Source organism: Gavialis gangeticus, unplaced genomic scaffold, assembly GCF_001723915.1.
Source record: "Gavialis gangeticus isolate Ggan-Ray unplaced genomic scaffold, GavGan_comp1, whole genome shotgun sequence".
NCBI lineage: Eukaryota > Metazoa > Chordata > Crocodylia > Gavialidae > Gavialis > Gavialis gangeticus.
The window spans coordinates 15,042,654-15,069,269 of NW_017729028.1; the positions used below are offsets into that span (position 1 = coordinate 15,042,654).

Sequence of the window (26,616 nt, forward strand, 5' to 3'; positions counted from 1 at the left end):
GAATCACAGAATGAGAGTCTTTTTTGAGGTCACTGTGACCTGTAGCTATTTTTAATTGTGTGGAAGCACATGGTTGCCAACTACATCACAAAACACTACTCTCCTGCAGCCAACGTTTAAAAAAAAAAAAAAAAAAAAAAAAAAGAGAGAGATAAAAGAAAAAAACTTCAGTACTTCACATGGATTATACTGCTAATTATATTTACCATCATTGGCGTCCCTTTTTTCTTATTATTGCTGTTCTTCTTGGACTGTCCCTCACACATTTTAGCATGATAGATTGTACTAAAAGCTACATTTGAAAAACAATGTGCATTCTAAGACTGTCATTTTCAGCTGTTCACAACTTTCTCAAGCAATTTCCTTATGCAAAATCAATTTTCATGTATAGTCTCAGAGCCCCACTAAACCTTGTAGGAAGTTTGCTTAGGTGTATCAATTTTTTTTTGGATCATGAGGACAAAAGGAAAACAGATGCACTCATTAGAAAATCAGGGCCTTCGTAATTCAAATGTGGTGGAAAATTCAAACTTGGTTTCCTTTGATAAATTTTCTTTGCCTTCAAGTATTTTCAATAAAAGCTTTAAGTTAAAAATATTAAAAGATGACAATCAATAGCCAGCAGGGGATCGGTCCTAATGACATGACAATTTAAGATCAGAATCATCTGTGCTGAGAGAACTCAGTGTGGTAAAGAACTGAAACATTCTGGAAACAGAATAACTCAAAGCATTTTTTTAATGAATTAAGGGATAAAATGCTACTTAAATGAACTTTCATACATTCCCATGGGGTAATTTCCTACCCCAGACACATATTTTGTGCAATATCTTAAAGTTAATTAATTCTAAAAAAAATTCTTTTTAGGACATTGTCACTGGCACCACAGTGCACAATATCCCCAAAGAACAGCCAGCTTATATGAATGGTTTGCTCTCCGTGGATGAAAAACTGCCTAGGGTAACATGCTATGCCAATGCAATTTCTGTATGGCCTGTTTGGGTGGATGCACCTCAAAGGGCAGTATTCATTCACACCTCTTTCAGGTCCATTTCAGGTATCCATGGTAACCAATGGATGGCCATCCTCCACTCTGCTTTTGCAGAAGATTTGGTAATCCCTTCTGCTAACCACTTTGTTTGCAGGCTGCAAGGTCATCAAAACGCCCTGCTCTTTGGCAAAATAAACAAACAAACAAACAAACAACCCTTTGTCACACCCAAATCCACTTCTGCTCTCTTTTCTCATGGCAAAACTCTGCCTCACTTGCCCCTATCATAACATACAACCTAGTTTGCCCTGCCGTTGCTGTAAGTGAGGACAATGAGCAAAGAGACAGCAGAGAAGAAATAGAACAACATCATACTGCAATACAGTGTACGCTATAGAGTCCCTTCCAACAGTAAAACAGCTGGACACCCCCTCCATACCCCTTTTACCTGCTCTCAATAAGCCCCTGCATGTGTGGTTTCTAAACAGCATCCACCCACATTTGTCTTGCCTGAAAAGGGTGGATGCTGGTCTCTGGCTTCTGTGCTCAGGAGGAGAGAGTGCTACTTGTGCTGCCATAGGGCAGGGTGGAATTGCTTGTGACAGCATAGGTGGACAGGCTTGTTTTCAATTTTTCTATGCATTCAACAGTAATCATTTTTTTTTCTTTTTTTTCTGTAGTCCAGGATAAGAAAGCAGTGCATATTCAGTGCTGAAGCCTGTCTTGCACAGGTAACCAGGGATGACAGCAATACATCCACTGATGAAATCTTACCCCAAAGCAGTGAGGATGCTGATTTTGTTCCAGACATGGGAGATTGCTCACAGCGAGAAGACCATGAGTCTACGAAAGCTTCATCCAGCTCAGATGAGGAGGAGTTGGTGCCACAAGAAGACATGATGCCAACACTTGCAGTGAGAAAGGGAAGAGGACCAACCCAGGGCCACTGTGGAAGACCGAGGAGAGCTACAGCAGGACATGAAGCAGAACCACTGCCACCACCCCCAGAAAACAGTGCAGGTGACAACACCTTTAGAAGAAGGAATGACAGAGCGTGGGGAAAAAGTCCAGAGCTAATACATCATCAGAGAACAGCAAAGGACATAGTCCATGAAAGTGCTGGGCTGACAAGAGAAAGTAATGAAGACACAGTGGTAGAAATGTTCCACCTGTTTTTCTCCCAAGATTTCCTGACTGTTATCATAAGAGAAACAAACAGAGGCAGAAAGAAAATTCAGGGAGTGGAATGACAGCCATCCTGAAAACAGAAAGGAATGGAAAAAGCTGGACACAAGAGAGATGAAAGCCTACATTGGCCTCCTACTGCCGAGTGAGACGAAGGACTGGAGGAACTGTGGGAGCAACACACTGGGCATCCTCGCTTTCATGCCAACATGGATTTAAAATGATTCCACCAAAATCAGCTTAACGCAAGCCCCAGTGGCCTAATAGATAAGGCACTGGTCTCCTAAACCAGGGATTGTGGGTTCAAGTCCCACCTGGGGTGAAATGTGCATTCAGTATCTTTCTTTCAGGGGAGGTGCTCTCATGCTTCTTGAGGAAATCGGTACAATCAGCTTCTATACAATTGCACTAAGCCTGGTTAATGAGCAAGAAGATTGGTAAGTCATAGCACTATGATGTGAATGGAATAACAGAGATTTGGTGGGATTGCTCCAAGCATGGATGGGTACAAGCTGTTTAGGTCAGTAGATGCACAACAAATAGAAATAGTACTACATCCAGTTTTGGGCACCATACTTCAAGAAGGAGGTTGAGAGGGTCCAGAGGAAGGCTACACATATGGTTCGGGGCTTACAGGACAAGCCTGAGGGACCTGGACCTCTTCAGCCTCTGCAAGAGAAGGCTAAGAGGTGATCTTGCAGCTGCCTACAAATTCATTATGGGAACACAGCAAAGGATTGGAAATGCTCTGTTCATCAGGGCACCCACTGGGGTAACAAGGAACAATGGTCACAAATTGACAGAGAGCAGATTTAAGCTAGATATCAGGAAGAACTTCTTTATGGTAAGAATGGCCAAAATTTGGAATGGGCTCCCAAGGGAGGTGGTACTCTCCCCTACCCTGGGGGTCTTTAAGAGAAGGCTGGACAGGCATCTGGCTGGGGTCATCTGACTCCAGCACTTGTTCCTGCCTAGGCAGGGGGTGGGACTCAATGAGCTGTTGTGGTCCCTTCCGACCCTAGCATCTATGACTCCATCAATCTATGAAAATCACCAACTACCTGAGATTTGACAACAAACTGACACGTGAGGAAAGGAGAGCTGTGGACAAACTTGCTGCCTTCAAAGATACTTGGACACAATTTGTGGAGCAGCTCAGTAAATGGTATATTCCAGGAATACACCTGACGGTTGATCAGCAGCTCCCTGCATTCAGGAGTCACTGTCCCTTCAGACAGTATATGCCCAGCAAACCTGCCAAATATGGCTTGAAAATTTGGTGGTGCTGTGATGCAGCAACATCATTACCCGTGTCTGGAGACATCTACCTGGGCAAGCAACCAGAAGCTCCACGTCAAGGTAATCTTGGTAACCAGGTCATTGAAAAACTGGTTCATTGCTGGTAGAAGGCGGAAAGGAATATTGTGAGTGACAATTTCTTCACAAGTACTAACCTGGCAGAAAGACTGCTACAACAGGACTTGACCTATGTGGGTATGATTCGGAAAAACAAGGCCAATACCCCAAACGAAATGCAAACAAATAGAAGACGAGAAACTTTTTCATTCATTTTTGCTTTTGATGGGGAACTCACCCCAGTTTCCTATGTTCCAAAGAAGTGCAAAGTTGAGCTGTTGCTGTCAAGCATGCACCATGAACTGTCAGTGGGTAGAGAGCAAAGAAAGCCAGACGTCATCCATGACTACAATAAAAACAAGGGTGGGGTGGATAACCTCGATAATTTAGTCCGTATGACCACCTGCAGATGGAAAATCAACAGGTGGACAATGACAGTATTTTTCAATATGCTGGATACGGCTGCCATTGCCAGCCTCATCATTTGGCTAGGCCACAACGCAAACTGGAAGGGAAGATCATATTTAAGAAGACTGTGCTTTTTTTTTTTTTTTTTGCAGAAGTTTGGAGAACAGTTGATCGATGGATAAATAAAACAAAGAATGATGGATACATGTATTCTGTCTAAGTCCATCAAGTCTGATATGACTGCCCTAAATTACGAATTGCCACAACGCACCCCAGTAGAATCCTTCTGCAAGCATGAGTGGATATTGTGCTTTTTGCCCAAGGGCAGATGACTGCAAAACCTAGAAACGATGTGCAGATTGTAAGTGATTTGCTTGTGTGCACCACAAGTATATCACTGCTACTTTATGAGGAATGCAATATTTAGTTAAAACTGTTAGGAAATGTTTTTGGAAGTAATTGTTAGTTTAAAAACAGTATGAACTGCAGGCTTAACAAATTGTTCATTCACATTTTGAAACTCCAAAAAAAGTTTAAATTTTGTTCATAGTTCTAGTTCAATATAATATTTAGGGTTCAAAGCATCATAAATACTCTTTCAAACAATCTGTATGTTTAATAAATAGTTTTTGGTACATTTATACTGTTGTCACTGGTTCCATTTTGTTCATGTGGGTGGAGTAACAAGTTACCCTCTGAGAACAACAACAATTACGGTTTCATGAGAACGGATGAGGGTTAAACACTTTGGCAGAGGAATAAATTGAAAAATCAGCAGTGTCAAATATAAGCTTTAACAGATTGATTTTAATTAACCTATGCCATCAAATATATGTGCCATGCAATGAGACTGAATGATGTATTGGAAGCACAACTTAACTTAAGGAATATCCTTTCCTGAACATTTGATTAAATACTGTTTTACTATTACTAGGTCCAAACTTGCAAAACAACTTAACCAGAATTCCATTCTGATTAAATCTACATCAATATTTCATTTCTTTTTCCTAAGTACAGTACTTCTAATATCCTTTAGTTATCTCCTTCAGTCTTTGGAAAAAGTGACAAGGAGTCATGCAACCAACCTGAAACCATAAACTACAGTAACGCTACACTCCCTTTCAAAAGTCTCATTTCATCGTCTTTCAGGTATCTTTCCTTCCATAAAAAAAACATAGCTTCTTGAACTGAAAGTTACAGACATTTCATAGAATCACAGAAAATTAGGGTTGGAAGGGACCTCAGGAGGTCATCTAGTCCAATGCCCTGCTCAAAGCAGGACCATCCCCAATTACATCATCCCTGCCACAGCTTTGTCTAGCTGCATCTTCAAAAACTCTGAGGATAAAAATTGCACAACCACGCTGGATAACCAGTGCTTTACTATCCTCCTAGTGAGAAAGTTTTTCCTAATATCTAACCTAAGCTTCCCTTGCTGAAACTTGAAACCATTTATTAAATGGTTTCCTTTTACTTTCTCTATCCTTTCAAACCATTTCCGATTACTTCCTTTACAAAGTGAGTGTATTTCAATTTCTCCTTTAAGTCTTGTTGCTTCAAATAGCAAGGAACTCCTACTGATGGTCCTTCAAGAAAGAAGATAATTATACTGTCTAAATTAAATACGAAGTTGTAAAGTGCTGACTAAAGAGCATATCAAAAGGCAAAGGGGGAAGGTAGCCAGGGTTAAAATAAAGCACATCTGTTAAATATTGAATATTTGTCAAATCATATACAGGAATTTTCTTCATTAATTTCCTTTTTACTTAGGAATTTGCCACTTTTAAAAAAATAATTTATCATTCAAAAGCAACACAATCTGATAAGTAGGAAATTAAAAAGAAATGGGCAGTTATTGAGTCTTTGCAGAATAGCTAGCCCAACACTCCCCTACGACCTCTAATTTCAATGATAACAAGAAGAGTCCAGGTAATCATGGAGGGAAACTCATTTTGTTCAGGTTCTCTCCTCTTTGTGAATAACCACTTTCCTTCACATTTTTAGTTTTAATATTTTGTAAAGAAGAGAAAGGAACTTTGTCTCTGAATAAGTTTAGTGTATGATGCAGAAATGACAGCTCAATTGTTGGGCGGCATAATATAACTTAAATGTCAATTTATCAGCCTGATTAAAAGCAGACAGAAGCTAGAGAAAAAGAATGAGTTACAAGAAAAGCTCTTTTTCACATCAACTTTTTGGACCGAAAATCTCTAATACCATATGCTAAGATTTTGTTTTATTATTATGCTGGCTAATGAAAACTTCAAGCTGGGGTCATTACGAGTAGTCAAATCTTTCTCCTTTCCCAGATTTTTCTCCATTATCCAGAAGACAGGCAGGCATTGATTAATTAAAAAAAAATACTATTTAAAGCATGCGTGTGAAAAAACAACTACTACCCTTTCTTTTTCAATTATTTTGTAACTATTGTTTTGTAATTTTTAAAGAACATATACCAGGGAAATACGTCATTATAAAGGGGGAATTTCTAATTTTTTGAGGTAGTTTAGTACCCCAGCTCCCACTGAAAGTAAAGATATAGGTGACTTTACTGTTTCAAAGGGCTTTTGAAAATCATGCCACTGAAAAAATAGAAGACCTGGACTCTATAGAAATATCTAGGCTGAATATCATTATGTAATTACGACATTCTAGCCTCATGCCTTTTGTGCATGTGTGCTTAAAAGTTAGTGTAGAAGTCAAATTCTCAAAAAAACTATTTCTATAATGGAAAAGAGAAAGCAAAATCTTTCATTTAGAAGCCTCTTCAGTTCTCCTACTTTCACCTCTTTGCACATTAAATGCTACCGATAAAACGCATAAGTTCTGAGACAGCCAGTAGTTCCTGTTATTCTTTCCTAATTCTGAAGAGCTCACAATATTTTTTTTCCCCGTTAACAATACTAGAGCTTTACAAAGAATCCCAAATGCGGCATCACCAAGATTCATTGATGTTAACTGGTACTGCTACAACAATCAAGGGACAACTGTAAAAGTTAATATTCTGTGCACTCTTGCTTAACTAGTATTTTCAAATGTTATATAGTCTGACTAATGAAGGGTGTATTAACCAAAAAAAAGTGCAATACTGACTTTGATGGGTGTGGGATTAGACTATATACATTCATATATCATTATTTAGATTTATATCCCACCCTATCCAGAAAGGCTCAAGGCAGCTTACAATAAATGATGGACAACTCACATGATGAAGAACAATAGACTGCCCACCCGACATTTCAAAACTTGAAAATCCAGTCAGCTTTACAGGCCTTCTCTTGAAGCTGAGACACTGCATCCTCCATCACCTCTCCCTCTTTTGGCTGCCCAATGGGGTAACTTCAACAGAAAGCTGGGAAGCCGGGGAAGTGTTTCTGCTTGGTGGAATTTCATGATTTCTGCTTGCTCAGCATGTACTATTGGCACATCCACACTCCACAAGGATTAGGATAGCTAATTATGTGCAAGTGCCAAAAATGGCAGCAGAGTGTAATGGGATTTTACCCAAGGTTCCTACATTAAATTGCCTGCAGGACCCAATCTGGCAGGCATTTGCAGAAGTCACCTAGTGTACTAGACCCCAAACAACAACAGCAGAAGGTGATGCGATGCCATAAGCATAGGAAAGACAAAACTGTAATACTGAACGCTCATTTAATTTTTGGCCATTTTTCCTACTCCTACCCATGTCTGCTACTGCATCCAGCTTCATGCTGTCCAAAAAAAAAGTTTTAAAGCACGCATAAAATTCTATCTTTCAAGTTATTAATGAAAGTGCTGAACAGTACGGGACCCAAGAAAGACTCCTAAGCAACTACACTTAATACTTTCTTCCAGTTTAATCACCAAGGATTTAATGCCACTCTTTAAGTATGATTCTCCCACCAGTTACACATCCATATCTAGTTTCATCAAGACAAAGGGCACCACACTCATTTGGTCCCCTGCACCAGATCCAGACAGCAGGGATCTTCATGGGCTGGACCTGGCCCCACCTTTGGCAGAAAGGCAAATGACGATGGCATTAACTGCTGCAATCGTCTGAGCTGCTGGGTCTGCTCAGGAAGCTACAGGGGTAACTGCAGGCATTGCTCACTCTGCCACCACCAAATAAGTGCTCAACAGGACTCCATACCCCACCCCTAAATCACCCCACTGCCCAGAGTCCCATAGGCCAGATCACAGCTCCACAGGTCATATGTTTGACACACCAATCAACACCATATATCATAAGCTTATTTACAAGAAGGATCAACACCTCCTCATGAAAAAGCCTTATTAAAAGTTGAGCTATAAACACATCCAGTTCCCCTCACAAGGCCTATTACCTTGCCATACAAGGAAACGAAGTTGATTAGGCACGATGTATTCTTGACAAATCCATGTTCGTTGTTACTTATCCTCTAGGCATTTACAAACTGATTGATGATGTACTCCAGAATCTCGCTAGGCATCAAGGGAACCATACACAAATGCCATGTGAATAAAAAACAGTTAGCTGTTGGCATGACAGGGAAGGTACGGCGCATAGTTTTTAATTTAGAACACTCAAAGATTTCACGGTTATGAATCCCAGCACACTTCTGAAAGATGCACAAAGGCTTCATTTTTTTAATAAACTGCAATATGTTTTGCAAAGAGTACAATACTTTCAAAACCAATTCTCCAAGTTGTTTTTAAAACAGCTGTAAATGAATTACAGGGAAATACTTTACACAAACCCTGAAGACTCAACATAGTCTTCCACCTCCTGCCAGCAAATTAACAGAGCCATACGGCTCAGTAAGGAACAGGAAAACATCACACACACACAGCTACACCAGTATGCTTCTTCAGCCACCATTACCTTTCTTCCTTGGGCAACCGGACACCAGCACTCCGATTAGAACAGCTATATGCTGTCCTAGATCATAAGCAACCCAAAGTCTTTATATCAATCTTAGGCCCCCTCTAAATGTGCAGATAAAGGTGCAATAGGATCTAATGTGCAATTCACAATCAAATCTCCTGCCATGCCATGTATGCGCATAGCAGGAGGTGGGACTGTCGGATCACGGATTAGATCCCATCATGCCTTATTGCTGGTGCAGGGAGAGCACAGCAAGAAGTAAACTCCCACAGCTGGAGCACCCACACACCCATTTGAGGGGCACCCAACAACAGAGCTCCATGCACCTGGGTGTGGAAAACCCTCAGGGCCAGAGGATCACCCCCATGGTGATCTCCCAGCACAAAGGGTGTGCGAAACCCCTGGGGCAGGAGGGATAGCTGCAGAAGCCTCACCAGAGGTTTCCCGCACACTGGCATCCCAGGAAACATAGCAGCTGTGATCCCAAGGGGTTTCACATACTCCTGAGCCCTAGGGGTCATGACTGCCTCAATCCCTAGGGCAGTTTATGTTGGGCATCATGCACCTGTTATGGTTGGAAGAAACACAGAGGAGACCCTACTACACATGCAAATTAAAGCTCAATAGCAACAAGATACCAGGTTAATACAGATTTTTGAGGCCTAACTTTATAGCTGGTTGGAGCTTTTTGTTGTGTGATAGACGCTCTGCACATGTAGCTGGCTTCCACATTAGCCACTTTATACCTCCACATGCAGGCCCTACATTATACTTACAAAATGAGTATTTTATATAAACACTGGTCACTTATTATTCCACCAGACATTAAAAGTTATTTACAAAACTGCATGTAGCCTTCTTGGCAATATAACAACAATAAAGAGAGACAAGTTTATTCCCCCTCTAGAACTGGCTATCTTTCCCCCCACCCCCACTAACTTTTTTTTAACCCATTCCAAATTCAACCAGAATCCACTAAGCCGACTAACTAGCAAGGTACGCAACTCTTGATCTTTTTCTTTAAAGAGTTTCACTCTTTCAAAGAAGGTTTTTTTATTCGATTTGACAAAAGACTGCCTATTTCACTATAGCTTCCATACCTTACTGGCTGCAGAAATTCAAAGTTATGGGATTATTTCTCTCAGGGACATGTCTTCAAAAAGGCAAAGGTATTAAGTTTAAAGGGCAGAGTTTAATTATTTCTTCTTGCCCTCAGGGACTTTATACTCTACTTTTTTTTCCTCCCTCTCTAGGCACTGCATATAATACATGTGCCTTTCTATGACTTATGTATCTTGTGTTGTGTTTGTAGACATGACATTAAAAAAAAACCCTTTTTCCTTGTGAAATGTGCACATTTCATAGGCATATCTATCTATGAAACGTTACAATGTCATTTTACATATTTGCTTTTCAAAGTAAAATCTGCCTTCATTTTAACATTTTATTGAGTAAAAGGTCTTTTTTTATTCCTGAAGAGTTCTGCATTTGGGAAATATTCTATGCAGTCTTGGAAAGATTCTGAATAACAAATATAATGCATACAGATCAGAAGGCAAGGTGTCCATGTGACAGAAATGAGTAAACCCCTATACTGAAGGCACAAACATGGCACAGTCCCCACAAAGCCTGCAGTCCATGAGAGTTTACCACTGAAAAAGCATTCAAAAGGGAACAAGATAAGAAGGACTTCTAACTCCCATTTCACTTCCACTTAATTTGGAAATTTTCCCAGCTTGTATAACATAATGAGAATGTAATAGAAAACTCAATACTCTAAATATTCCTATTTCATTTGTTTTGTTACAAGCCATATTTTTAACGTGTATCTGTTTTACATTTTAATTTGTCTGAAAGGTATGAAATCTCAAACACAATATTACATCTTTATTTTCTCATTGCTTCATCACATCACATTTGTTTAACTACTAAGAAGTTATAAATTGACTAGATAAAACATCATTCCCAGGCTCTATAATTTTGTCATGCATTCTTTCTATGATGTTTACTACACATTTTATGCAACAAAACTACTCCTAACTAGTTTTCAAGACCAAATTCTAGGCATCTGTAACTTGCTATAAAAAGTAATTAAAGTTCAGAGAGATAGGACTTCATTGCCAGCTGCAGGTGCTCAGCATTCCTCAAGATTAATCTCCAAGATGGATTCAATATGCAGGATGTCTTCCTTATCTAAAGGACAGGACAGACATTTAATACAGAAAGGGTCTTTTAGATTTGCAGTACTATGGCGTTATTTGTAGACATGGCTTATAGGAGATTTTTTGTTTGGGGACTTTTCTTCCCCTTTCGATTCTGGAAAACAGTCTGTTTAAGCTTTACAGTAGTCAAAACTGGCAATTTGGTCCTTCTTTTAAAAAAAAAAAAAATGTAGGAAATGCAGTTTGTGCAACTGTAGCTACATATTCCAGAACTTCAATTAATTGAATAAAACTTTTTCTCTTACAAAAAAAGTTTACCAGAGAAGAAAAAAAGAGATAGGTCATTTAAATAGGATAAGACGTATTCTGCATTAACCATTTTTCAAATATATCCAAAAAGAAATGAAGCAATCCGTTTAAACATCTTACTGTATCGAAGCACAGCTGGTACCTGGGCCAACACATGCATGCACATACACACTTTGAGATGACTGACCCAAACAAAAAATAAGAGATAAAAAACAATAATGCCTCAGCTTCTTGCAGCTGCCAGTGTAACTGCAGTTTCCAAATCCCTGCTGTGCATACTCCAGCAATAAGGCCTTTGAAGATGACTATGCTTTCAGAGAAAGCTTTGCACCTATTCAGATGTGGCATTTACAAAGGAAAGGTGTTTTTTTCAATTATAGAATTTTGGTACTGAAGTCTTTAAAACTTCAAAAAAAAATTCTAAATGGAAAAAAAAAGTTAAAAATCAGGTATTTTTATCCAAGTAAGAGACAAATTGGAAGACTATATAGATGAGTCTAAACATCAGCTTATTTTGACTATAAACTGTATAAACCTTGCTTTATATAAGCAAGTAAATTCAAATTAGGAGGCAAAAAGATTCCAAAAGGATACAAGCAAACTATTTTAATCACAGAGCTGCATGATGAGAGACAGAGACAGAAAGAGACTTGAGCTTCTTTCCCAAGACCTGTAAGATTAATTATTTTCAAAGTCTGCACTAAACAATTATAGCACATGGCAGTTTACAGGTGCAGAAGGTTTTTTACTCTACCCTAAACAGTTGACAAAAATGCAAACAACCAAGGCACTAATTATGCCATGAATTCATAATTAGAAGACTGCCTTTATAAGGGTGGAGGAAATACCTGAAGTGTATTTTGAAGGCTTCAAGAAGAAGTGTGCCATACACCAAGGAAGGATCATAATGTAATTACTAGAGTTAACATTCCAGAAAACAAGTAATGTAAAAGCGAAAATAACGCCAAGATATTCATTTTACAGCCACCATTACCACTTGGCAAATGCGTTAAACAATTTTAATGTTAAAACATTAAAAGCAAACATAATGCAGTCCCCTCTAGATACACCTATGATTTCAGGGGTTCTCCATTCAAATTGTATGCTCTTGTATATATTATGTTAATGAAGTATAAAAATTGGTGATTTCAATCCATTGAAAAGTTGGAAAAATATAAAGTAAATACAGCCTGCCACCAATCCAACCACAGAGTGGGACCCAGCCCCTTACCACCAACTGGTAGAGTGGGATGGGGCTACATGACAGGCAGGCCTCATAGCCAATCAGTAGTGAGAGGTGGGGATGCCCACAGCCCTTCAAGTAAGCAGCCCTCCCCTTTCCATCTTCCAGCCACACCAGGCTGCTGCAGCGCGCCGAGGTCTGCTGGCTCCCTCTGGTGAGCCCGCATTTTCTTTTCCATTTTTATTTTTCCATGGATTTTGTGGGCATTGCCTGGATTTCACAGGCAATGCCGGATTTCACAGAATCCAAGAAATCCGTGAAATTGAGAATTTGGTAGATTGTTATGTATAAAGTAAATTACATGCTCAGCTTAATCTTCTGAGCCTTTTGTGTGCTTCAATTCCTGTTACTCGTACAGAATTGTTTCAACCAATCAACTACAGAATGGTCTCTTCGAAACTTTCTTCTCTCGTCAAACTCCTGCTGCTGCTCTCCTGGCTTAGCGCGTAATTCTCATTTCCTGAAGCTCTTCACCACTCCCAGAAAATTTAGCTAGTGCTCTCTCCCCCGCAAAGCTCTTCTCCCAGATCTCCAGCTCTCTGCCTGAGCTGAAATCTCAACAGGCATACCTCATTTCTGCCACTCTCCTGTCTCTCAGCTTATCCCCTCTGGTATACAGGTCTCCTACTCGAACTGCTGTCTAATATTATGCATAAACTATGCATCGTCCCTTGACTTTTATCAAACAATCAACAAGATAAGCAGAAAGGGCCCACTCTCTCTTAAAGGGGTCTGACTCCTTTGAGATGATGGCATGTTTGCCTTCCTCTAAGGTTAAGTTTATTATCATCATTATTATTATTATTACTTCTAATATTATTATTTTGTGGCTATGTTCAGATCTGCAAATTTAATATCATTTCAACATGTTAAATATATACTTTTAATTGCATTTAAGCGTATAGCACACTATAGCCTTTTATATGCCTAATTTTAAGTTAGGTAACTTTATTTCTGTAACACACAAAAATGTACAAGCAATTTTGTACTGCAAAGTGTATTCTGCTTTTCAAGTTGCTGGGTGTCTTATATGTATTGCAAAATATTGTTTCGTACTGCAGAGTGCATATTTAGTTTAAATATGACCGTGTTTAATACGGTGTCTGCTTGGCTGTATCTTGTCTGTTTGTTAATCTGAAAAGAAGCATGCTGTCTGAACAAGGCAGGCAGGAAAGTCCCTTTGTTTAGGACCCACCCTGCTGTGTACTGAAAACAAGAAATTGGCTTCAGTCCCATGCAGCAGGGGAGACCAGGCCCCTAGCCTGACTGGCTAGATCGGGCAGTCTTCTTTTAAATTCAATGGTTAAGAGAGGCGCATGGAAGCGGAGTAGGCCTGGGGTGATGTCATACCAAGTCTCCTCCCAACCTCAGCTCCAACACAGGAAGGGGGTTGGGGCTGGGGCTAGGGCTAGGAGGAGAACCCTAGAGAGGCCCCCCAGCCAGAGGAGCCAACATGAAGGGGGAACCCTCAAGTAAATGGAGAGAGTCTCTGTGTCTGCAACTCCTCTTCTCTCCTTTTTTTCCCCCTTTTCTTTCCTGGGTTTTGAGTGGGATAATACCACGGGGGTATTAATCCCTGGAGCAAACTGTCAGAATTAGAGCCTGGTCCTTTTTTTTGCATTTGCAGTTTCTGTGTCTCAGCCAAATTGTGTGGGTGAGACCCACTGTGTTTCTGGCTGTGGTGCAAATAAACCTGGCCCTCTGAGTTTGTTTTGTAGCTTTTCTGCCCCAGCAGTGCTGTGTGATTGAGACTGTTCTGGGGGTGCAGTATGCTGACTAAAAGATACAAACACCCTCTCTCAGCTACCATGGGGAAGAGGAAATTGGTGCCCTACACCTTCCCAGGGAGCAATTAGGGGCCCCTTGCATCACGGAAGGACCTACGGTCACTAGCAGTTCCCCAAGCCACAGCAAAACCAAGGGGCAGCTCATAGGACTCGCCAGTGTGGGCCCTCCTGTCCAGCCTGTTGCCGCGTGGCAGGTACAGGGGTGCCAGCCCCCAAAACTAACCCTTTGGGTAAGCCCCCAAGTCCTGGACTGCCTGGGCACAGGTAAAGTCTCCCCAGAAAGGGCGCAACCTATAAACTATACCTTGCAGTTGATAGTGTTTTCAAATTACATTTGGTGTTTCCCTTTGTTTTCCATACCTTGGTTTTCTGTAATAAATCTGCCCTTTCTGTTTGCATTTCTTGTGAAGAGGGCGTTTAGTTTATGTGGGACAACCCAACCAAATTCAATCCCAGATTTCTCAGTGGGGGTCGAGCCACAGCAAAAACTTATTAGGTACCCCAAAATTTGAACCTGGCCGTTGGTGCTGCTGAGTAGTGCCTGGCAGAAGGGTTACATTTCATTTTCTTTCCCAACAAGTACAAACTGAATTCAAATAAAAACTTTGCCAAGTTTCTACCAACTTTAGTTACCACAGACAATGAACTCTGGTTTTAATGAATGAGTTTGGCATACAGAAGAAACTTATTAGGGGAGGTAATCAAACAAAGAGAAAGAGAATGTGCAGAAAAAAAAGAGGATAAAAATCTAACCTCTGATACTACAAGACTTAAAGGATTTTTTTCTCTGAACTCTACACTTTTTAAAAACACTTAATTTCAGTGTGTGTCTATAAATGAAGAGATGAAGCTGCAAGAGGAATATTATAACTCCAGTGCTGCAGGCAAAAACTAAAAAGCAGGTCCAGGAGAACGATTTCATTATAAAAAGGCAAATGTGATTGCTTATTTTCTGATTTAAGCTTACCATTTGCCTACCCAATAATGACTTGCCACATGGGAATATCACATTTTTAAGGTTAGCTGTTTGAGTCTTTAAAAAGGTATTTCCATTCTCGTCACCAATTCACTTTCAGGTAAATGGATTTCATTCAAACTTTGCAATAAAAATTTACCTTTCAGTTGTGACCAAGCAGGGTAAGTTTTGGCCCAAAAGTAGTATTTGAAAAAGCTGAGGTTGAGAACAGAGAAATATACATAAAAGTTGTTATCTTAAAAAGTGTAGATTTTTACTACCAGTATAATATGCAATATAGCAGAGTTATGGCTGTTGGGGGAGCCATACATTTGAATTTCCTGACTTCTGTGAGCTTACAGTGTGAGCTGTAATGTTTCAATATCGTAGTTAAACGCAGTAAAAAGGAAAAGGAATTACGAAGAAAAAAAAAAATGATGTTGGTTAAGTATTTATAACACAGACAAGGGCATTATTTTCCACCAAGATTACCTCTTAAATCCCAATGGCAATAGTTTTAACAATCAAGTAACAACAGTAATTGTAGCCATTAAAACAGAGATTAGACAAAAAAACAAACCCTATCATCCCTCTGTCTGCCAACCTAAACCTTGTTCCATCCCCTTCTCTAGCTGTCTTGAAACAAAAAAAAAAAAAATGGTATCTAGATAGCTGCTATTATCTAGGCCACTGACAAACGTGAAGGTACGACGGGGTTTGATCCACAATCCCAACAACTGCGCCTCTTGCATAGCAGAAGGTATGACTGTGAGATCAAGCATCAGATCCCATCACACCATACTGTGGGTGCAGAAGGAACCTGGGATCATGATCCTGGTCTCCCCATGCACCAGTGATTCTCGCTGCTGTGGTGCTGATGAAAGCTCCCAGCCACCAGAGTACATGGTGACCCTCCACAGCTGGGACCTCTGAACACTGATGGGGATCTCAGCTGGGGGAGCTCATGGTGATCTCCCATCTAGGACCCCCGATCAACTAACCAATGCTCCCAGCCTCCAGGCTATGTGGAAGTGTACTCTGGAGGCTGGAAGCACTGGCCACATGTTCAATTAAAGGCATGACAGGAACCAGAGATAAAGTTTTTAAATATATTTTTGTAATAACTTATTCCTGGTTTTATCACGCCATCAATTTAATGAATGTGTGGCCAGGTCACTATCTAAGATCTGTGCACCCATTTGGCCTCACGGAGACCCTCTCTTGCTGCTTTGGAGCATGCACCAAGTGATGGCCACAGGGTGTGTTCTGGCGCCCTTGACGTTGGGTCATGTTCACCCTGAAGGAGGCCCTGATACTTCCTGCAACGACTTGGTCTTTTCCTTCAATGTTGAGGCTCCTTCTCATCGCTCCAAGCAGACCAGGCGCTACCCCTAGTGGACGTTCTTGGGGCTCCACCTCCCCTACACCCTGGTCATGCGCCAACCCTCAGGACAGCCAGATGTTGGATCGCCAGATCGCCCTTCTGATGTCTTCGCCTGGCTCCTTTTCTCCTCACTTGTCACCCGGCCTCTTTCTGTGCGAGACTACCATAGGACGTCAGACTGTCCTGGCCAAAGCACCGGATCTTCCTTCCATATAATGCTACCTGCTGTGCTGCTCTGGCTCTTCCTGGCCTGTGGAGGCTGCCCTCGGCCCCTTTCCCTGCTTCAGGGCCCTGCAAAAACTCAAAACAATTTAAGAAGAAAGAAAAAGGAACAGTTGGGGTGCGAGGCCTCAGCCTGACCCACTCACAGGTCTGGCATCTGCGGCTCCAAGGTTCCTCGACACCGTCCTCCTTGGCTCAGCTGCACTGCCGGGCAAGCATAATGCCCCCTTCAATAAATCCTGGATCCCTCCATCGGGTCCCTGTCCGTCTCCTTCCTGAGCTGTCGACACAGCCTGTGTGCAGCCCAGAGAGCAGCCTCACCTTCTGGTCCCTGCTCACTCCATTTCCCCACTGCCACCTTTTAAATCAACTGGGCAGTGATTTTAGATGACGATGCTATCGGCCGGCACCATTTCCAGCCAGCAATAAAAGCGGCTAATGAACTATGTGGGTGGTTCATCTTGGCGTAGCTCATCCGGCTCTGTTTTTCCTAAAAAAGGTAAGTATGCCCTGCCTTCAGGGCTTTTCTCTTTCTTCTCTAGGTGGGTCAGTCCTGCCTCAGGTCCTGCCACGGGAGGGTGCTCCAGGGCCTCCGCTTGTCTCTCCCTGGGACAATGTGATTAACCAGTGTGGAAAAGACTTACCAGAGGAGGCAGCAGGATGCCGCGCCGAAAGCCAAACACAGCAAAAGCGGCACGCAGCGCCACCGTGGCAGAAAATCAAAAGGAAAAAAAATGGCCGAGCAGCAAGGAGCCGGGAATGGCTCCTGCGTCTGCATGGGCATGCTTATAAGAGCATGCCAGGGCTGACTGGTCGGCCAGACACCCGGGGCCGGGATAAAAGACCCAACGGAAAACAGGCCAGGAGGACCAGAAGTGGAGTCCCCAGCTGGCCCGGAGGGGCCAGAACTTGTGAGCTGTCCCACCAAGGGGACCTGGTGGGTACCCCAGGAAGGGGTCACCATGAGAACGCAGGTCCAGAGAGGGCCCAAGGATCTAATTACAGGGACGACGTGGACTGAAGGTGGCAGCAGTGTTGACTGGAGCCTGGCAGGACCCAGCAGCAGCGGGATCTGGGCATGACTGCTAGCAGACAGGTACCAAACCCAGGGGACTTAATGGTGTCAAAGCCGGACGCCACATAGGCAGAGAGAAAGGTGGGGGCCATAAGAGATGCTCAGCATAGAAAAGTCATCACTAGCCTGCGGCCATAAGATCCCGAAAGACCAAGTGCCATGAAGATTCAGAACATTAACCTCGACAACACAAGTGACAGCAGTGTGGTTGGCGTTAGGCAGGGTGTAGGGGAGGCGGAGCCCCACAAAGGAGGAACAGCGGGCACGACCAAGGGAAGGTACCCAGGGAGGTGAGACCAAACATTGTCCTCCCGATCATAATCAAAGACATGGCAGGAAAGGCCCCTGGGGAACTGACCTAAAGTCATCCCAATAATCAAGTTGCTCATCCTGAAGAGCCGTGGCGAGAAGAACCCATGCACGTGATGCTTGTGGGAAAAGACACCGGAGATTCACAACCAGTTAATCACATCTTAAGTGTAACATGCATCAGTGGCCCTAGATTAATACTATGTCTCAGCCATTTCCAATTATCTAGTAATCAAATATCTAGTACAGGTTTTAATCTGAAAACTTGTATCACAATAGAAGTTCCAATGAGAGGAAGCAAACACTGGACGCTGTAAGTACGATAAAATGTTAATATTTCAGTATTTCTAAATTCCAAGAACTTACATTTATCGTTATTATCATTTCCAATTGGGGAGTAACTTATCTTGTTCCATTTTAGCATTCTGGCTTACCTTCCTCCTCTATGTGGACTTTGAAGAAGCTTTGCTCCTGATACTTCCGTCTACGGCCCAGAAGTACTTCACCATCCTTGGCCTAATTATTATAACCCTTCTCTAGAATAATAAAGCAATAGTTCCCCTGGTATTCTGGACTATCATGACATCTTTTGCCACAGTAGAGACAGCAAAAACTACTCTTACTAAAAGCAAAAATAGTCACCACTCAGACTAGTGCCACATAGATACATGGCTTGCAAAATATACTCAACCACAGACAGAAGACAAAAACAAAAAGGTATCTCCTGGATACAAGCCATGTTGGTCTAAGAAAGAGATATACAAAGCTCTTGGGTCACAGTCAATACCTTTTATAATACCACCTAAACAGTAGCAAAAGAAAAATTCTGGCTACTATTTAGTTGATCTAATAAAAGGCATCTCCTGCTCACTCTCCCCTCTTTCACTTATTTGTTATGCCTATTTATTTTGCCTAAAACTTAGACTATAAAATCTTCAGAGTAGTTGCTGAAGTTAGCACCACATGTAATTGTTTTACTGTGATATCGTTTAGACCCTGTCCCCCACTGTTCTAATCACCATAAAAACAAACAAGAGCCCCTGAAATCTACAGGGTGCAACACATTAAACACAATGACACCTTTATCCTTTGCAACCTCCAGGTGTTGTAACAACACAGAAAGGGAACACCCAAGATCATCACAGAAGATTATCTGTATATACAGTAAAAGCTGTGTTAAGAGGCATTTGACTAACCGGAATACTTTATTAACAGGAATTTCCAATATCCCCAACACAAATCCTCACTTTAGCAACCGGAATCTTTGCCGAAGCTATCTGGCATGCACACGAACATCAAGTATTTGCACTACATGGCACTGTCTTCCATATAATTCACAGATCACCAGAATTTTTTGGTAACTGGCACCACCTACCCCAATCATGCTGGATAACAAAGCTTTTACTGTGTATAAAAGGATTGAGGATTTTGAGGTATGGAAGTATTACCAATATTAGAGATTGGTCATCTGAGGCTCCTACTGGACCTCAATACTTTATAGATTAAGTCTCAAGTATTTGTACCAAAAAAATCAGACCTAGTAAGCAGACACGCAAGACCTTTACACTTCACTTCCCTCCTCCAGCCACAGGACCACAGTAGTTATCAACCACATTATAACAGACCCTGGAGTCAGTGAAAAATCTTTCAAATATTGTCAGACTGTTATAAAAGAACAAACTTATTTCAACAGTATGAAGCCAAATGCTATTACATTCAATACTCACCGACTTAAAGCAATGTAGGACTTAAACATATTCATGAATTACATTTAGATTAGACCATCTAATCAGTTTTTCATTTTTATAAGGAAAAAATGAAATCTCATTACGCTTCTCCTGAGAATGACAAAGCTGGATGTATGCTCTAATCTTGTTTTCAGAATCACTACAATGTACCTGCAATACACTAGCTACTCTACACAGTGCAATACTTCACCAAAAAAGCAGTTATGCTAGAAACAAAAGGTCTTATAAACTTGCTTCTAAAGGACTTGCTGGAGTTAAGAAATAGTGAGAAAATTTCACAAGTTTAAATAGGCTAAAACATACTTTAAAAGAAAATTCCTTTAAATTTAATAGGCAATGGCAACTTTATACAACAGGTTAAGAGCTAAGAAGTTAGTCTTCCACATTTAAAAAAAAAAAAAAATCAAAAACCCTTCATTTTTGAAGAATGTATTATGGAAATAACATAAGAACAACTAAGTTTTTAAACAGGGACTCTTCTGGTTTTTAGCACATATGGTAGCTCAAATATGTACGTAAAAATGATACTGCATGTATACAAAATTATACCAAGAAGCTTCTATCCTATTTCCATTTTGTAGCTGTCCAAATAAAGACAGTTGTCTGCAAGCCAAGCAGCTCTGCTCATTTTCTCATTTGCGGGAATGAGCCAGGAGGGAATCTTTACAGCAGGAAAATGCACCTGTATATCACCTTTCCTGGCATCCTTCAGTGCTAGGTTTAATCTATGAATCCATCCCAGAAACAGATGGAATCAATTGGCCAAGACCCCATACAGTCATCTTTTCAAGGATAGAAAAGTGGAAATTTGAGAACCTATAGCTTCAGAATTTTTTATATTTTATACTTAATCTTAAGATTAGAAGACAGGTATACCAACCTTTTTATAAAAGAAAATAACACCATTTTAAAATATGGGAATCAACAGTACACTGGGGAAAAAAAAAGAACTTGACATACAAAATAAAAGAAACTGGCTTCTTAGAGAAAACTAAATTTCCTTTCTCTCGCTCCTCCTCAGGTCATCGCAATCTAATTACAAAAGCAGTAAAAAGTACTTGACTGCCTACATTAGACATATCATTCATTTCTCTCTTTTTGTGGTCCTGGTAGCCATATTAATAGTTGAAAAATAATATTTTTGCGTTTGCGCGCACACAGAGACGCACGCGCCTGAATATTAACTGACTGACCAAGCAAGGGGACACTTGGTAAATGTCAGGGAAGTACTTGGCCAATTTCTGCTCAGGAAGCACCTCTTTTCTTTGGGCACTAATAAAAATATTGTCAATGAGAAAAGGTTAAAACAAAACCAAACCAAAACAGCTTGAAAAACAGCAGGAAATAAACCATCTGAAAAAAAAATTCTTTGAAATAAAATGTAACCTGCAATGCTGAAAAAATACAAAAGATCTGTTGCAGGGGTGTAGATTTTAGCTGTGCTGGTCTAAGGACATACAAAGGGTTTTTAAACCCTAAAGCTTGCTAAAAAATGGTTTTTCCAACTATTTAAGTCGGTCTAATAAAAGATATCAGATTCACCCAAAGAACCTTGTCTGCCAAAGGATCTGTTGGACATTTTGAAAATCATCCTTCTGAAATAAAATTTTAAAGTCGTCCCTACAAGTACTAAAGAAAATTTCTGTGATTCTGATTTATGAGCTCTAAACTATTGCTTCCAAGCTACATTTTATAATCAATATGCTAATACGAAACAATTTGGAGAAAAAAAAAAAAACTCTTCAGCAGACATAGTAATGATATTCGTGCAAGGATCTCCTGTGAAAATCTGTAAGATGACTCACTCTTACTATACTTTTCACAGCAAAGAGTCAACATACTTCAGGACAAATTATTTTAAGCATCAAAACCAAGCTCTCATACAAATTTAAATGTACCCAGTGGCTCATTTTACTTAGTTTCAACATTTATCACATACAAAATGATGTCATCCCAAGGAAAATGCTAGAATTAAATTACTTTCTGGTAGAATTAATTATAGTAGGACTACAAAAATGGAAGATTTCAAAAAACTAAGTGCTTGCTTCCACATGCATTTCTGCATTAGTCTTGGTATTTCACAAGAATTATGAAAATTGAGTTTAGAGGCAAGATGAAACCATCAAGATGATTTTAATCTATTTTTTATCCAAAAATTACTGAAGTATTTCTAAAAAAGCTTACATGTTAGGTATAAGTAGTTATACAACTTCCTACTATAATGCAACATTTGTTCTGTATTCCTGGGGATGCTGCATTTGCAAACCTGACTTTTAAAGAAGGGATTATTTCATCTCAAACAGGTATTAAGTATACTATAAAAACAGACGTCTGTATCTGAAAGTCTGCTGTCTTTATATTCCTATTTCCCATATTTTTTTAATCTCCTATATATTACTAAAATTTAACACACACTGAATTTTTAAAGGTCAAAAACTATAATCAATCTCTAATCCAAATGACTACTTTTTTCAACAAACTGAGGATTCTGCATTTGTTAATATGCTGTCAGAAAAGAAGGATAAGCCAGTGCTCTGGGTAGTAGCCTAACTCATGGAGGACAAGGGTCTAATTCCCCTTGGAAAAATGTCAGTCACTCTGTTTCCTCCTCTTTAAAATGGAGATACGAGATAGCAGTGAGTTCAGAAGCTAGCTAGATAGATAGCATTATAAAAATGTTTTGTTTCTTTAGGTGTATTTGTATTATGCTGCTGTCCAAAAGAATCCTTTCCCCCGCTTCAATTATAGCTTAGCTGAGGCATACAAGATATTGGGGGTTTAACTGATTTAAAGCCTGTTTTGAATTTTCCAGAATGCAGAGCCCTTTCCAAGAAGACATAAAAATGCCTTACTTTGCAGAAAATAAAACCACAGAGAGAGATATTTAACAGAGACAACTATGGCTGCCTACAGTTGTTAAAAAATAAAAAAAAAAATCCCAAACAACCAAACCACCACACTTTACCAGAAGCAGCAGCACTTTAGTTCAACTTGGCTCCGCAGCACCTGGATAGATTGGGTGCTTTAGTGGGGTTCTTTGGTGCTTTTATCTAACAGCTGATTGAATCAGCTATTAGATAAAAGTGCCAAAAAAGCCCCACTAAAGCACACGATCTATACAGACATTGGGCAAGCCAGGTCAAACTAATGCGATGCCTCTTCTGGGCATGTGCTCGGCGCAGGAGTGCACCAAAGTTTAATGTAAAGCATCATTTGTTTTTTTTTTAACGTCTGTAAGCAGCCAAAAGTTAGAGGAACAGGAGCTCAGATTCAGTAGCACTGAATTTCTTCCAAATGAAGGCTTTTTACCCTTGTCCTGGTAAGTGAGGTTGCAGTTTAAAAACTCTCATTAGACAGCTTTCAGTGTTACAAATCTGCAGTAGGAAAGATCTTAAATCTTGCTGTCAGCAGAGAAGAGCACCAGCAGAAAAATGGTGAGTTTAGTTCTGTTATATCAAAGACAACATACTCCCTAAACAAGTTTTGTATCTGTCATAGCAATTTCCAAATGGACACAGAAAGCCAATAAGCTCTTAGTAAGACAGAAACAGTGCTTCTACTAGTAGGACTCAAGGAGTCTCAGATTTATTTGAAAGTTATACCCTGTTTGTGATTAGATAACTTGTTATTGTAATAATGGAAGAACTGGATTTTCCATTCTTTTCTCTGTAGTTAAGAAGCTGAAACTACCTATGCATAAGCTTTTATACACAGAAATCAATAGTCTTAAAAGCTCTGCCTGAGAAACAAGGCGTTATAAATTCCCTCCCACTTTCCACTCCATTTTCACAGAATATGGCAGTAACTTCAGGATCAGTAAAGATGTATTTACTGGATGTAAAAAAGCAATACCTTACTGCCTAAATGGCTATTGACAGAAATGGGCAGGCATCAAAATATTTCTTGGTTGAGTATAGAAGATGAAGGAATTAAAACCTTATTTTAAATTACTACGTTATATTTGAGATCTGAATGAGCCTTTTCTTCATGCTCTATCTTATCTTCTCAGGGGATCTGCCAGGATTCTCAATAGACTCTAAGTCTGGCGGCCATATGTAAGCAATTAAAACATGAAATTGAATTATTTCTCTAAAATAAAAGAATTGGCATTTCTGCTTCCAAGGATTTCAGTATTACATATTACAGAGACAAACTCAGTAGGCTCATCTACATGTGCCTGTACAGCACTGTTGTTACTACACCATCATTTAGTACTTCCTTTTGGAAGTACTAAAAACGAAGTACTAAATGATGGTGCGGTAACAGTCCACACTGTGTGGTGCATGGCTTTTTTTAGCCTCTGCGTTGCTGTAGTAACACACTATACTGAGGGAGAGCATCACTATGGCAATGTAGCTGTGGCATCAAAGTTTTCACCCACCAACGCTACCCAGTATGCACCACTATGGAACAGCATTAGATAAACTCTTTGGCATCAAACAGGTCTTAAAGTAAGAATGGAGAGAAAAAAAAGTTTGCTACTACTATTGTCTATTTAGGTGAAAAGGAATTAAGTAAATTTAAATGCTCTTCTCCCCAGAAGATTTATCATATGTACTAAAAAAAACTTCTATAAAGGAGAAAGTCAAAGAGTCTTAATTATTTACAACGTGTAAATTTAACTACAAAGCAAAAACTCAAAAACAGGAACTAAATTTTAGCATCAAATCTTGTTTTCTCAAAAGAATACATAGTACAGAAACTGACATGCAGTGGATGTATTCTTACCAAGCTTCAGGCAGCAAAAAGGAATACACATGCGGTGAGGTCGTCTCTGGAAAATTAGAGAGAATTGCCAGCCGATGTTGAAGCAAATCTGATCCATGGTATGTGAACAAAATCTCCAGGGCTCTCACATTGCTTTCCTAAACAGCAAATCATCAAATATTCTGTTTTATATTATGAAACACAGCTTAAGACTGATGTTGCTTAATAAGTACAAATGTTCAGAAAATAGTGAAGTTCTGATTTCACTATGCATTTTTAAAGAAGGTGTGTGTAGGTAAATTTAAATGTTTTCAATCATCTGAAAGCTTGACAGAGTAGAGCAAAAAAAAAAATCATTGCATTTCGCAATGAAACAAAGATAACCAGAACTAATCAATACCGTATATTATTTCTATTTAAAAATTTCTCATATATTTTAACAGGAAAAAAAAAATCTCATAAATCTTGTGCATTGCTCTATACGGTACTGGGAATAATTATTGTAACAAAAATGGAACAATTTAAAATTCTGAATAAAGTAATTATCAATACCCGAGCATAAGTTCTTGCAGAGAGCACAATATTCTGGTTGCGGAACTTCTTGAAGAATTCAGCATCATATCTCTGCTCAGCTGCATGAGGTCCTCGCAGAATTTCCTTTAAAGAAAGGAAGTTTTAATTACAAGTAATCTGAAAAAAGGATAAATGTAATATTGAAATTGTTGCATTTTCAGGCAACTGAACACCTATATTAGCCAAAACTATTAATTGTTGTTAATTCCACCCCCAATTCATCCCTCCCAACTGGAAAAAAAAAAATGATGTTTATTATTCATAAAGTCCCCACTAAAGTAAATTTTGGAAATAAAGAGATTTGATACAGAAAAGTCAGCATAACTTGCTAACGGTGGGAGTGTGGGGACTGGCTAGATTATGCTCCAGCTACTCTGAACCCGGGTAGCAACATGATAAGGAATGCAGTACTGCTGTGCAAGTGAATAGGAAGCAGATGAGGCCTTGTCTCTGTTGCAAATATTCTCAGAAGTGCAACTACACTCGAGTGTCCGTTCATCTCGGTCTAGAACAGCACACTCATTCATTCATTCATTCATTCATTCATTCATTCAAAGAAGCAGGGAACCAAGGGAGAGTTTTATATGAAAAGTGATAAGCAGTTTGGGTTGCTCAAGTGGTAGCTATAAGATTCCTGCCCCTAAAACAGAGCTAATAAACAATTCATAGTTGAGCCCTATGATATCCTAGCATAATGAAATATTTTTCAGAATTCAACACTGCAACCTTGCAAATGTCAAAAGACTAAAATGCAAACAAAATCTCAGGGAGGTTTTTGCTGAATGCCTTCTAGGTTATAGTCACTGAATAGGGGTAATAAAAATATTTTCTTTTACAAGAAAAGAATTTACAACTGTTTCTGAACTAAGCACCCTCCAAGATTAGTTACAAATGAACTGCAACTCAATTCAGTCTTAGTCCTTGCAGTTCATATTTTGAAGATCACACTCCCATCAGAAATGTCAAGAAACATTTAGCGTGTAATGATATACTTCAAAATGGATGATTTCTCTATGGAAGTTACTTACTTGATCCAGTCTTGTATTTCAACCTGAGCAAGGTCTGTTCACATTTTACAAAAATGCCCCAACCACCAGGCTTTGGGCTAGGCATGGCTGAGAGCATTGGTAACATGCAAGTATACAGAGCTTCAGGCAGTTCTGACAGTATTTCATGAAAAAATGTTCTGAGAGATGCATGGCATATCTGCAGACATAACTAAGCATCTACTGACTTTAGCAACTGCACTCTGGTGAAGGGGAAATGTGCTTTTTTTCAAGTTGTCTTCAAATATTTTAACTCTGTTTCATGCCTGTCAAATGTTTATATTTAAAAAAAAAAAAAAAAAAAAAA

General features: G+C 39.8%; 1 protein-coding gene and 1 non-coding gene across 2 annotated transcripts in view; one reads left to right on the top strand and one right to left on the bottom strand.

The window, feature by feature from the left end:
• NBAS (neuroblastoma amplified sequence) overlaps positions 1-26,616 on the bottom strand; it is a 457,208-nt gene that overhangs the window by 339,162 nt on the left and 91,430 nt on the right. Inside the window, exons 20-21 of the mRNA XM_019520763.1 lie at positions 25,243-25,347; positions 24,712-24,848 (exon numbers count right to left, since the gene is read on the bottom strand). Coding sequence (XP_019376308.1) covers positions 24,712-24,848; positions 25,243-25,347 — 242 coding nt within the window. The remainder of the gene's footprint in view (positions 1-24,711; positions 24,849-25,242; positions 25,348-26,616) is intronic.
• TRNAR-CCU lies at positions 2,426-2,498 on the top strand. Its single transcript has one exon. It is a non-coding gene; the product is annotated as a tRNA-Arg (tRNA).